Source organism: Pavona decussata, unplaced genomic scaffold (genome assembly GCF_977016875.1).
Source record: "Pavona decussata unplaced genomic scaffold, jaPavDecu1.1 SCAFFOLD_344, whole genome shotgun sequence".
Classification (NCBI taxonomy): Eukaryota; Metazoa; Cnidaria; class Anthozoa; order Scleractinia; family Agariciidae; genus Pavona; species Pavona decussata.
In genome coordinates, this window is record NW_028145729.1 from 118,058 (window position 1) to 132,500 (window position 14,443).

The window sequence follows — 14,443 nt, forward strand, 5'->3', positions numbered from 1 at the left end:
CGTCAATGCAGCATTCACTAGTTTAGCCATACAGAAAAGGACAACTAATTTGTCTCGAGACAATGTCGCAACATATTACAGTGTGACCATTGATAAACACAACATTGATACCGTGTTAGGTCTAAAGTACAGCACTTAGAGATGATTTTTATAGTATCGCTTTCTACCGCTGTATTTTCTGCTTGCACACTTTACATTTTTAGTTTTAACAGGACCCCTTTGATAACAGTACTGTTTGTACTGATGGGTTTATCCTGTTTAAATATTCGTTTACTTTATTACGGGGCCGAGAGCGCCACGTTCCATTAACTGCGTTTTACAATTGTATTGTGAATCAAAACTTTCTTAAAATTTATGAATAATGCCGTTGACAAACCCAATTCACCCTTCGACAAAGCCTCAAAGAAAGAGCTGTGTATTTCTTCGAAAACTTTCTCTTAGATGATGAAAACGCCAAGGATGAAGAACAGAAAGAAGACGATCCTTCTTGTGGCCAGTGCGCTGATGCCCTTAAGAAAGAAGGAAAGAAGAAAGTTTCCGTTATTCCCAGCTTTCGAAGAGAAGGAGGCAGGATGGGTAATGTATCTATTGACTCCAGGGCCCTGCGGTCGGGCTATGGAGGTCCCGGATATGCGGCCCCTGTTGCAAGGAGAATGGTAGTACAAAAACCTGAGCCAAAGGTTTTCAAGGTGAGCGTACAGTAAATTAATTATTTATGGATGACAATGTGAACTTTCGCGTGGCGACCTGCGCCATTTGCAACGTCTTACATGGTTTCTCGAGAGGACAAAAGAATGAACAACAACAATGCTCCCAACCCTAAAATACAATGCAGCTGCAGGTTATCAGGGTTCCATGAAAAAAGAGCTTTTGAATAGTGCAGGTTTACTGGAACTTTCATGCCAACGTGGATCTATCCCTGCACCTCAAAAAAAAAAAAAAAAAAAATGCAAAAGTTTGTATTTTTGTGAAGCAACTTTTGCGAAGGAGATAACAATATAGATATTTTGACTTTCTCTTTCAGTTGATATTTAATTACTTCCATCTCCTTTGGTAAACGTCCAAAAAACTAAAATCGTGATACAATGTTTCCATGTTGGTAGCATCATTATGAATTTCAACAAGAGAATGAATGCACAATGAGAAATCAATGAACATGATTGGCAAACTCAAAAAGTGTCGTAATCATTTTTGTATTTTTACTACCTTGTTTCAACAAAAATTTTGGTCATCGATCGTTATTGGCGGTTTTTGTCTTTCTGTTTCCATATACTAAAGCAAGCTTACGGGGAGCTCCCGCTCATACATTGTATGCTAGCCTAGGCACTGTCTTATCTTACATAACTGGTCGCTATACTTCCAAATAGGCGTTTCTACCCTTAAAATTCACATAGGAAAGGGTCGAATTGACGAACGCAAGAGGGCTGCGAGGAGCTCCGGGAGCATGGATTCTCACACGCTAGCTGCCCGCGCAAGAATGCTTTGACTGTTTTGCAGTCTGTCTCACTTTCGTAAATGTGATTTTACATCCATAGCCAAGGCGTATCCCACGGGCAGTGGTAAAGAAAACGAAGAAACCAAAAGAAAATGGCGAAGAGGAAGCCACGAAAGAGACAGATAACAAAGAAGGTACCAAAACTGAAAACAAAAATGAGAGTGGAAAGACTTCAGAAGACAAAACCGAAGAACACGCTGTAAAGGAAAGCGAAGAAGACGACGTTTCGTTTAGAAAGCCAAGTGTTGTAAATATGCCGCAAGGGCAAAAGCCTCAGGGACGACTGGAGACAGTTGGCGCGCGGCAAGCTTCAGGAACCAGTGCAACTACTGCAGAGCAGGAATCTCCGCAGTCAATAAAAAACGAAAAGAGGGTGGCTGGTACAGAAACAGTTAAAGGTTTGTTGGTATAAAGTTTTTAGGTTAATGTATTAACCTAATGTCAAAGGCGACAATAGTCTCATTTCTTTTTTAGAGGTAACCTTCAGTTCTAATAGGGTGTGTTCAAGGCCGCCTTATTGGAGGAGCGAAACAATAAAATGATTTTCCTATGGGAAATAAATTTTTATTTTTATGCAAATTTCTTTTATAGAGCGTTTTCATTCACGTGATTATCGGCCATATTGATTTACTGAAACAAAAGAAAAATTTTGCATAAAAAGAGAGTTCAATTCCCAGAGGTTTAGTTTGGGACACCAACATGGCCGCCATTTCTTTGTTTTGGGACACCAACATGGCCGCCGTGACATCATGTGAAAACACTATAATGTTTGGCTCATCCAACATGATCGCCATGAAAACACTCTATTAGTCGCATACTCAGACTGCAGACTTTTTTGTTTTAAACTCGACATTCAGATTCTGTCCCTGCCTATCGTGTGCGACTGACAAAATTAGCTTGGTCAATGGCCAATGTTATAACTTGACGTAACGTCTGTCTTGGCGACTAAAAGCAGACATTTTGTTACGTTATAAGAGAGATGTCGTGAAACGTGCCGACATATCTCATTATCTGTCTTCAGTCACTTGGCAAAGGTACTGCTAGTGTCATAATGGTGAAAGTTTCCATGTTCACTTGTTTGAAATTTAACCTGATCGAATTCTCCATTTTTTTTTTTTTTTTTGTGCTGCTCTAATTAACCGCAATGTCAAATGCCAAGTTTCTTTCTTGTTTGTCTCATGCCTTACCTTCTCCAATCCGTCTCATATACTCATGCGCAATAGTACTTAGGGGAAGCAGAAATTCGTTCGAGATAGAGAAAGTTCGAGACAGTCAGTAGTAAGTTGCTGTAAAGAAACAATATCGAACGGAAACGAGTTTCTGTTTGAGGTAGCGACTGGCACGACAAAAAAAAACTGTGCTCGAGATGAAATGCAAAAGGTTCATGTAAGAACTACTTTACTTTTTTTTCTTAATCCATAGATTTACGGGAACCACATGAGAAAAGTCCTTCTCAGGCATCTCCAAAAACCGCTGACGCGAACGTAGCTAAGGTTCAATCGGGCGGAAAGATTTCGTCCGGGGAGGCTGGGGACGAAAATCAGTCTGAGACTCAAAACAAAGCAGATGACGTCAACGACGAGACTCGTGGTGGAGAAACACCGCAAACACAGGAGAAAGAAACGTCAGGGAAGCGTTCCGCGCCAGAACACGCCGAAGCGCCTTTAGTAACATATGTAGATCCTGATACAGGAGAGCTACTGCAGTGCCCAGCTGATGAAGTCCCGGATGCGGCTGAGATACTTGACGACTTTGACGAAGAAGATGAGTTCGAGGGAATCGACGACTACGTGGCTGCTCCGGCTGAGATGGATTTAGCATCTTCTTTTCGAAGCAGGAGAAGTGAAGGCGGGCAAAAAATTGTAAGATTCACCCCTCCCGGAACTGATGGTTTAAGGCCAGCTCGAAATCCCAGGCAACCGCCTACTTTTTATGCATCTGGTAGGGACTCGCCCAGTTTTAGATCGCAAAACGCCGGAGTGGTGTTTAAAGAGACAGTGGTGCCGATTTACGATAGTAACAGACCTGGCGATTTGTTCAATAAAATGTCTAAGAGTTCCGTGGGAGTATCCCCGCTGACCATATTTGCACTTGCCCGGAGCAGGCGTGAAAACGAGGCCAAGGCGGCGAAAAGACATGGACGCTTGCGGCAGAAGCAAGGCACCACGGGGATTTCCGGCTTAGGGACAGAAGAACAGAGCATGGACGATTTTGAACTCAATGACGATGATTTTGCACGGCTTATGGATAACATGGATTTGAATTACCCTGCGGACGGCAGGGAATCTGCTGGCTCATCAAGGCCCCCAAGTGTCAGGAAAAGCGAAAGTTCTCTTATGCGGTGGTGCATAGGGGCCCTCAAGAAAGCGGACCGAGAAGTCCTTTTTCCACCGAAACCAACTCGGCCAAATAGCTCTCCGAGTGATGTGAAATCAAAGGCTTCAAGAAAAGAAGCAGGTGGGTCTGGCGTTAATATGTGCACGTCACACCCACACGCTACTGGAGAGGTTTTAATAACAATTTGAACTGATTCTTAATTGCAGAAGAGGGAAGTTACTAAGATGTTGCTTTCCCAGCAACACCGGCTTTGTGGGTCAAAACTTTTTACATTGTTCTTTCCTTGCAACTGACGAACTCTTTGCGAGGCAAGATAAAGAGCCGTTACAGAATGTAGAGTTGAGAATTGATTTCTATTTTCTACAACTGCGACAGCGACTAGTCAAGCAACGGCTTCATTCGTTGCAAGTTTTATTGCACTATTTAAGATTTCTTGTAGTTTGTCTGGTGGCACACAAGAAATTGCACAGTGTAAGATACCAGCAACGATTTTAGCCTTTACTAGACACATTGCTGCAGCGGTTGCAAAAAATAAGAATTCAAATTTCACTTCAAGAACGACCAATTCATTAATTCATTAACGAGAGCAAAGCGGACACCCTATTCTGCTTTCAGGTTTCCTTGCGCATGCGGGTTGACCCTTAGCCCTTCCGATGGATGAGTAAAATGTGGAGTCGTAGAACAAGATTGAGTACCGGGGCAAGTTAGGAAAGCTTTCAAAACTACACTACTTTAAAAGGGACCACCAACCACAAAACAGATGGTGGTCTCTGCTTCCAACACCCTGCGTCCCCCTCCCCTTCCTCAACCTCAAAAGATGGTGTCTTTATTGCATAGTCACCACCCCTCTACCCAGCAGTAAAAAATGACAATCAGGCCCCAGTTGTTCAAAGAGCGGTAACTTTATCCACTGGATAAGTCACAATCCGGTGGAGCAAATATACTCCACCTAGCGCTTTAGGCAAGTTTTCCACACAATCCCATACTTAAATTTGATATATGCTTTTACCCTGTCCACAAATTATAGGACTATCGGGAAATCTTACATACATTTTATCTGCCGGATACCGACCTATCCAGTGGATCAAGTTATCCGCACTTTGAACAACTGGAGCCAGATTCAAACCTCACTTTTGTTGTTCATCTAGTAATGCTGAGTCTTGGTAGCTAAATATCTCTGTGTCAACTCAAATTTTAAATGCAATAAAATTTTGTCGGTATTGTTTATGAGATGGGTGGTGTCCTCGATAACCCCCTACTCCAGACAAAGTGGGTCCATTTCTAATAAACTTGTTATGACCAGTTCTCTTAAGCACAGTTAAATTCTGACTCCTAAAGCAAATGGAGAGAGAAACAAATTTAATACAGTCATACCTCATGTTTTTTGTTAAACTTTTTTTTTCCATTTTCGTAGGAAGCACTCTCTACCTGAATACCAGAGATACCCAAGAAAGGCCAAGAACGGCTGACACCGTACGTAGTAATGCAACGAGCAAAGAAGAATTTTCATTGTTTCCGTATGACAATGCAACATCAACCAATAAAACACCCAGACAACGATCACATGGTCATAAAAGTGCTCCACCAGTCAGAGTGAACACATGGAAGCACGCGTCATCGGATGACGATGGTTAGTAAAGTGATTGGTGCACCAATCACCTTACAGTCTTCGCAGCCAATAACATCACGGCTTACTGACAAACGACCAATAACATCTCGACTTCGTTGACCAATCAGGTCAACAACCAGACATTTATGCCATGCACTGACGTTCCACAATTTACTTGACTGTGAATTTGACTTCCGCTCAGGTTGTCGAAACTTCAGTCAATGTCACCTCAAACAGTCTTTCTCAGAATTACAATCACCCGGATGATCATAATTTACGTCCTTATGTCGTGACTCCTGGGTTCAAACCATTTACAGGTTTACAATCTCTTTCAAATTCAAAGGCGCAACAGGAAGCAAGGAAATGATAATGCTAAAGGGTACTAACCCACTACTGCCTAGTTTATAAAGCTGCTGGAGCTGCCTGTCCGCGGTCACGGTTTAAGTAACGCAAATATGAACCACAGAGGGAATACTCGTACGTTCCTCGCGGTTGCGACGCTTGTTTCCTCGGGTTTACCTTGAAAACGTTGACTTCACAGGAATAATAGCGCTATCTATGTTTTCTAATCGCTGCTATCGCATCCCATCAAACTAGTAATAACATCAAATAGTGGGGAGTTAAACAGAACCTCATTATGAAACAAGGCTAAGTGCAAAGCTTTTCATATGAAAAATCCTTTAGCTTGCATATGAATGAAACTAATTTTTCTTAGAAAAACTTTGCACTTAGCCTCGCATTCATAATGAGGTACAAAGCAACTCGGAAATGCCCTGTTCCCGCCTAGAGGTCGTGGAAGAATGCCGAATAAACCTTGCAATAGCATCCCTTCAGGGGAGATTAGTAATGCGGTTTTTGGACTGCATTTTTCGTGAACGCGTGGCCCTAAACGTTAATACTTCCTTGCAGTCCAAATAATTCATCATGATACGCCCTGTGTCATGCGGGGTCTTTATCAACTTACAATCGGCAAACTTGCTTTTCGTCCATATTGTAGCAGTTACATTTCGATGGCAGGTTTTCGTTTTGCAGTACTTACGTTGTGTTCTCTAAAATTCGTGCGTACTTATTACGCAGGATGACGTAGTCAGCCAGCGTCTTAAATTCGGTAGCGCATTCCTTTCGTGTTCTTGGGAGTCAAAAATTGCCTTGTTTTTTTAACTTTCCCGTATCCCGTGCCCGTCCCGAAAAATTGTGTGATTTTTATTGGCTGCAACCTCGAATCACGTGCAAGTCAGGTTGGATTGCACCATAAATGTTCATTTCACCAGAAATTTGCATAATTTTGTTTACGAGGTCACTGATGCGTGACATGGCACTTTCCGTGGTAAAAGCGGTAAATCGAAAGAATAACCTCTAAGAAGCACTCGACATTTAACACGGTAGTAATTGGAGAGTTCCTGGCGAAGGAATCATGCTTTGTTTGGCAGTTGTAGAACCACGATGAGACTGAGAAGAGGTCATTTTATCGTAATCACTTCTAGTACAACTGCAAGGGAAACAACATCACGCGATCATCGTGACTCAAACTATTCCATTAGCAAGGATAGTTTTATCAATCTGCGAAGCATACAATTGGAATAAATGAATCAGCATCACGCGTAAATGCCAGTATAGGCATCTTGTTTAACATTGCATCCGGTTTCAGTTACAAACAGTGGTCGCCAATGCTGTGTGTCTTTGTTCGACTGTATCTCATGTTTTATTTTTTTGTTTTGTATGTTTGCTTTTTTTTTTCTGAAGAGGATTTCATGGATGCTTATCGGGACATGCGCTCAAGCATTGGTTTACATGAAGCAGGCGAGGTAAGGAACACCTTTGTATTGTCAACTTTTGCCGTAAAACTTTGCTTAAGCTGCATGGAAACTTAAAGCCCATATCGTCATTTACTTTTTTGCCAAGTAATCAGTCCTTCTCATTGCATTCATCATCATCATCATCATCATCATCATCATCATCATCATCATCATCATCATCATTATCATCATCATCATCATCGTCATCATCATCATCGTCATCCTCATCATCATCATCCTCATTTATTTGCCTTACTTAACGAAGAAATCATTCAATTTACAAGTCAAGGTAATGGCGAGGAGACCTCAAGGAGACCTCCTTTGATCATGATCTTTGCAGTAAAGGGTTTTGAAGCTTTACAAACCTGAAGCACTTATGCTGCAAATGCAACCCGCCATTAAAGTTACGCATGAGAAGTTGAAATTTCTTGAAAGCAGGTACCGGCCCCCAGAAGCCCATTTCTAGAATAGACCCTGGGTAGAATTAACCCAGTTTGGCCGGTGGTCTACTCTACCAACTGAGCTAAAAACGTTTTCAGTGGAGGCGAATAAAGATTTCTTGTTGCACTGTTTATCATTGCAGGACTACATGAAAGATATTGTTTCAAGAGAGTCATACAGAAATGAAAGGTACGAAATTATTGATACTGAGCACTAGAATACTTACCAGTTATTCCATACAATCGAGTATGAGATGAACTCACAGCCCACGAGGGATACAGCACCGAGCTGGCTGTGAGTTCATTGCGAGGAGTTCTCGTGGAATAGTTGTTTAGGCCATACCCAACCACAGAATAAAAAGAAGGAAAATAAACGAAAGCAAGAAAGCGAAGAAAAATACAACTTTCTTATTATTATTATTTTTTTTTGAAAACGTGGACTGTTCAAATGAGGAACTGACGGCGTATATGAGCAAAGGGAAGTTTAGACTAGCTTTCAACTACGAGACTGAGTATGACTACGATTATTCAACTAGCGTGCTCTTGATAATCACTTGTCACACCAATATTGTTTCTAGAGCTCGACTCTCTGTAACAACGGGATAGAGCGAGAGTTCAAGGACAAGCCAGCACGCAGTCGTTATCAGCGGTCGTTACTAGGGAGCCGTATTGCCATCCTCCCCGGGAGGGGAATGCGACTCCCCAAAAAATAGACTGCGTGGAGGCTAAATAGCCTCCACACAGGCTTTCTTTGGCTCGACATGTCACGCAATGTTCTTTGTGGGGATAGGGGTGGGAGGAAGGGCGTGACGCCACGAGCGAAATAACCTCTGTATAGGAGGCCAGAGGCTATTTAGGGTCTGACTGATTTGAAATTTGAAGTTCGTACTTGTGTGCAATCTTGTACTCATCCTTGCATCTGGCAGGAATATGTGCAGGGATATTTGCCCGTGCACATTTTCCGTTTCCATAAGTCGGCAGATGTGGTGTTGTGCTCACGAGATTTGACTTTTGTTAGGGAAATTCCTGTCTTAGACACAAGCGACTATGGCGGAAACTGGCAAACTAAGGTGTTGGAAAGGTGAGAGAACGGATTGCAGTTAACGTACATATCATACATGGCTCGTAGCTGTTGTCCATAAGAGCAGACAACAGAAAATAAAGCCAATACCGCTCGTACTTTTTCCATGTTATTTTATGACGTCATTTTATGGTCTGTAAGAGTGTAGACCACAGAAAACTGCCGTCGATTTGTTTATTAGCAATTTGTAATTCAACACTTTTAATACTGAAACAAGTGTATTGTAATGGAATAAATGTGATGAAATATTTTAACCCTGGTGAATAAATGAGAATGGTGTATTATTCAAGTAAGTGACACTAGTACTAGTAGCAGTCCGATTACTAGTAATCGAAAGGTCTTAGCTTCAACTCCTGATAGGAGCACTCGGATTTTTGTTCCGAAATGCCCGTGTAGCTTGTTTGAATAATACATCATTCTCAAGTGTATTGTACTGCATTGCATTGAATTAACTTTGAATGGCCCCGGCTGGGATGTATTCCTAAATATGAAGCCTTAAAGCTCTAAAGTTGTGTCCTTGAGTTATGGTATAGTTGTAGTATGAATGAATGAGTCATGGGCATTTTATAAATCTTGAGCAGATGCGACGAAAAACGTTCGAGGCTTGGATTGGAGTAAAAGTTCAGCCGATTGAACTGATGATCCCTGAAACCAGAGAGTTGATTACAATGAAAACTTGACTACTGCCAGTGTGGATGTTACCAAAGACAGGAGTAAGAAGGCTTTCCCAGGCTCTCGCACCCAAGTGAAAAAAGCTTCTGTCAAGGAAACTGGCCTTCGCTTTAAGCGAAGGCATGGGGGGTGACCTGCACCTGTACAGAACAATGTTCCTAGCCCTAACAGCAATGTAGCTGCAGGTTATAAGGGTTTAGGGAAAATAGATCATTTTTAAGGCTTAAATCTACTGAGTGCTAAAGCGTGGGTTGGCATACTGCTATTAGACTGGATCAATTTACTTAAAATCATCCCTTGTGATAACCTTCTACAACGCTGCTATGTTTCACATTTTCTTCAGGGCCAATCGATTAAAGCAACAACGCTTGGCACGACAGAAAACCGCCACAGAAAGAAGGCAAGCGCTTGAGTGCAAACAGAAAGAAAGATGGAAAAATTCAAATCACTTTGAATGTGCGCAAGGTATATTTATAAAAAAAAAAATAGAAAGTGTCTAAGTATTCAGTGCTGTAGCGCTAATTGGGGACGCTATAAATCAATGAAATAAATATACAAATTGAACATCACATTTGTTAAGAATCCCAACTGCTGGGAGGCAAATCCAGTTGGCTTTTTACAAAGCGTGGGCTTGGATTTGAAAACGGGGCTATCGTGAAATGAATCAAAGTAGGCAGAACGGGACTTCAATCCGGGACCTCTGGATTACAAATCCGGCGCCCTATAACCACTAGAACCCCCCCTCCCCCCCCCCCCCCACATTATCATTTTGCTTAATTCGCATGACTTGCATTTTAGAGAAAAGTTGATATTGTAAGGAGAAGTTAGTCACTGGTCACTATTGGGAATTAAAAGGGAAACGCTCCCCTCCACTACCGATAAAAAAACTTACATTTTTTCTATGCATATGTGTTTAAGCCTTAATGCTTTCCTGATCCGCTGTGTTTTCGAAAACACCTACGTAAGATTTGTAGTGTAATTTTAATAATTTCCATCATTTCATTATTAAGCGTGATTTAAAAAGCAATATCCATTCATATATTATTCTGCAGAATCAGTATCCAAGTCTGAGAGCGTAATCGAGTTCATCTCACCACCACCCCTCAACCCTGTACGTAATGCCACATCCCTCCCCCCTCAGGATCAGCTTCAAAGCAGGCTGTTCAAGGAACAGGAATTGACAAACGAGCGGTCATACCGCCTTAGACTTAACCCTCAATCTGGAGGTCTGGGACTGAATCCAGTAGCTAGAAACTTGATGAACCTAAAGGCAGGTGATCATCACGTGTCTGATGTTGCAAACGTCTTACCCAAGCCTCCGCCGTCAGCCTCAATCCCAAGCAAATGCAGGTAAGTTTAGAGACATTGCTGAGGGATTCAGTCTTACCTGTGGTACTGTTTATTAAGCTGTACATGTTAGTTATATCTTTTCATCGTGGTATGAAAGTAAGTGCAACCATTGAAATGACAGCTACAGAGCAGTACTTGCCTTGGTTGATTTATTACGCTACACAAGGTGGCCCTAATTTTGCCTCCGTGGTCAAAATTCTATAGTGTGACCATTCAAGTGAAAGCTCCTGGGCAGTACTTTACTATGCTACTGTTTATTGTGCTTTACACAGTGAATCGTTTTATTAAGCATGTGGAAGAAATTCTTAGCTTCAACCATTGAAATGAAAGTGTGATGTGCTGTTTATTGTGCCGTTGAAGGTGGTTGTGCGAACGAAATCCTTAAGTGTGGCAATTCAAATGGAAGCTATCGAGCATTACTTTCGTGCTTTCGGTCTTAGTAGTCTGTAAAATTCGGCTCTCACTTTGTAATCAGCATGAGCGGCTGACGTTTGATCATACAATTCAACGTTGAACAGTAATTTTCTGTGGTGCTCTTTATTAGTCTGTAAAAGGTGGCTATTAACTAGTCTGTAAAATTCAGCTCTCACTTTGTAATCAGCGTGAACGGCTGACGTTTGATCATACAATTCAACGTTGAACAGTAATTTTCTGTGGTGCTCTTTATTAGTCTGTAAAAGGTGGCTATTAACTAGTTTGTAAAATTCGGCTCTCACTTTGTGATCAGCGTGAACGGCTGATGTTTTATCATACAATTCAACGTTGAACAGTAATTTTTCTGTGGTGCTCTTTATTAGTCTGTAAAAGGTGGCTATTAACTAGTCTGTGAAATTCGGCCCTCACTTTGTAATCACCGTGAACGGATGACGTTTGATCATACAATTCAACGTTGAACAGTAATTTTCTGTGGTGCTCTTTATTAGTCTGTAAAAGGTGGCTATTAACTTTCGAGCCTGTGGATGAAATGGTAAAAGTTCTGTCGTTCAATTAAGGGTTACTTACAGTGTTTCCTTACAGCTTTAACAATAAAGTATGTTGTAAAATCATTGGTCTTCATCTTTTCTGTTAATTTCCCTTTTAGTCGCTATGTGTTAGTGGCACAGCCAGATGTGAAGCAATCTCAGGTCCAGGCCACCGCGATGGAAGAAACCCTTCTGATGCTACGGTTTCCCAAGTCACGTGTACAAAAACGTCACAGTAGTGCGACTATTCCCAGGCTTCTCTCAAATCGCAATGTTCGAATAGGGTCAAGTTTTGAAATGTAAATAGTAAAGGAGCATTGCAGTGGTAAATCAATAAGTAGCAAACTCATTCACTGTTTAACGATCTGATGGTAATTATATTGGATTTTTACTGCATAAGTTTCTCACTTCGGGTATTTGTAACGAGTATACCAGTTTGTGTTGGGGAGGCTTGGGATGGTACAAAGAGATTCTGATGTTCAAGTTCTTTTGGATATTTTTTGATAAATAGGATATTTAAAGTGCGTTGTAAGTGAAAATATATTTTTTTAGAGAAACACAGATATACATACCTTGGGATAAAGGAAACATACTGTATTTTTGTATTATAAAAGTACCCGTTTCAAGGCCTTGCAATAATTTAAAATTTGTTGCAAATAAGAATGAATTTCTGGGTAAAAATATAAATATGTAGATAATTTAACAATTGTAAAATATTTTTACACTATGAATAAGGGTGAATATTCTTTGAAAAGTTACAACGTGTAGATATTGTTATAAATCAATAAAAAATAAGATTGATTTCAAGCCGAAGTTGCCATTTTTTTTTTTTTTTTCAACTTTGTTTCGAACAATTTCATTTTGGATTTGGTTTATTTGTTCTGATATTTTTTTCAAGGCCTCACTGAATAACAACATGGTGACATGAGCTCCCTGGTTAAATAGCATTATTATTAGAAGAGCTTGGAAGGTTTTTCGATTTCGTAAAATTAGAATTCCCTTAATTTTTTTTAGTGTAATGTTTTTGTAGTTAGTACTTAATTATTTATTTGATTAGCGGTGTTTAATAATTCAGTGTGCTTGGAAGTTGATTACTTGATATTTTTTATTCCATTTTAAAATAATATACTCGTTATTATTTTGGTAAGCCGTTGAAGTATTGGTTAGGGTTTGGGTAATTCCAAAGTTATGAGGTTGCTAACTCAACGCATAATGACTAAGAAGTAAGTTTGAAAATTCAAGTAATTAACAATCCTGTTCACCTGCTTCGAAACGAAACGGTAAATGTTGTCCTCATCACTACAAACATGGCATTTAAAAGGCTCAGTTTTTTGGAAATCCATAACAAAAAAATTTAACAAAATTAAACTCAAAAGCAAAAAGCACTAGCAAATAGCCTTTTCGTCTGCTTGAAAGTTATTGTGCGGACTATGTGAGTAGAGACTATCTCAATAACTGGCGAAGTTTGTATTTGTTTGTTTTATTTGCTAGTTACTCGTGTTGTTTAACTCTCATACGCTTCCATATTCTTGGACTGTGAACTAATCGCCAAAACTTGTTAACCTGCTTATCATTATCAACACAATGGTGCTGGTCTGTGGGATTAGCAAGGCGATGATTAATGCTAAATTCAGAAAGTGTAGTCCGATGGTGTTGAAAAAAATGACGCGCTCGACAATTGGATAATTAAATTTGAGGACCAAAGCTGCATTTCAAAATTTCGGAACCTTAAGAGATTAGAATCTAGAGTCTATACATAAAAAGAAAATCAGTTCCATTGTTTAATAGCAGCTGCAATTTCCCACATAAACTGTGTGTTCTGCAATTAGGCGTACAATTTATTACAAAAACCTTGAGATAAGCCAATCAGAATAGAGCATTTTGTTACATATTAAACGAGATACTATCCACCTTTACTGAAAACATACAATGCTAATCGGTGCACAATTATTTTCGAGTTGGTAGCCCGTGTTTTGGTGCAAACAAAACGTTGTTGTAAAGGCAAGTCAAACATGAAATCTTTCTTTCAGGCTGCTTTCATGTTGTCGTCAATTTCATTACAAGTATTCGGCCAAGGATGTAAACCCACACGGCGCTCTGAATATGGCTTCGTCCTTGTTGGTCACGTGTTTAAATCATTTACCGCCGATCGACTCGCTTCATGCTACAGCGCCTGTAACACTCGACCAGATTGTCAAAGTTTGAACTATAACCTTGCCGATAAAACGTGCCAGTTTAACAACGAAACACACCGTTCCCATCCTGAAAAGCTGATATCGAAAGATGTCTCTGTTTATGCTGAGAATCCTGACCGTGGTAAGCAAATTTTATTTTCTGACCAGTCCAGGAATTCAGCGATTCGTGAGTTGATAATTCAAAGTTTTAATCCCTGTTGTTACGATAAGCAACTCCCTTTTAGACAAGCTAGGTATTTAACTGCTTAGTGGGTCTTTAGCGGCAAAGTGGTGGAACCAAACGTCCGGAAGCGATTTTTACCAAAGTTAAATGTGCGATACTTGTTGGGTTATTCGCACACGCTCACTTTCAAAACACTGACAAAAAAAGGTCTGTTTGTTTCTGTTTTGATTCGTCTTTTCATATTTTTGTTTCTTTGTCGTTGAAATAGGCCAAGATTTCAGTCATACCAAATGTCATCCAATTGTAGTAAATTGTGCCTCATCTCTTAGACACAGATCACAGC

The 14,443-nt window shown here is 40.4% G+C and overlaps 2 protein-coding genes across 2 annotated transcripts in view; both read left to right on the forward strand.

Annotated features, from left to right (window-relative positions):
- Positions 1-12,549, forward strand: part of LOC146453200 (uncharacterized) — a 38,136-nt gene extending 25,587 nt beyond the window's left edge. Inside the window, exons 27-36 of the mRNA XM_085096853.1 lie at positions 442-689; positions 1,536-1,893; positions 2,918-3,952; positions 5,247-5,462; positions 7,185-7,246; positions 7,821-7,867; positions 8,696-8,758; positions 9,774-9,895; positions 10,483-10,780; positions 11,862-12,549. Coding sequence (XP_084952979.1) covers positions 442-689; positions 1,536-1,893; positions 2,918-3,952; positions 5,247-5,462; positions 7,185-7,246; positions 7,821-7,867; positions 8,696-8,758; positions 9,774-9,895; positions 10,483-10,780; positions 11,862-12,045 — 2,633 coding nt within the window. The 3' untranslated portion in view covers positions 12,046-12,549. The remainder of the gene's footprint in view (positions 1-441; positions 690-1,535; positions 1,894-2,917; positions 3,953-5,246; positions 5,463-7,184; positions 7,247-7,820; positions 7,868-8,695; positions 8,759-9,773; positions 9,896-10,482; positions 10,781-11,861) is intronic.
- An 872-nt stretch (positions 12,550-13,421) lies between these two features.
- The window catches only part of LOC146453201 (uncharacterized), a 2,672-nt gene continuing 1,650 nt past the window's right edge, over positions 13,422-14,443 (forward strand). The window contains exon 1 of the mRNA XM_085096904.1: positions 13,422-14,058. Coding sequence (XP_084953030.1) covers positions 13,755-14,058 — 304 coding nt within the window. The 5' untranslated portion in view covers positions 13,422-13,754. The remainder of the gene's footprint in view (positions 14,059-14,443) is intronic.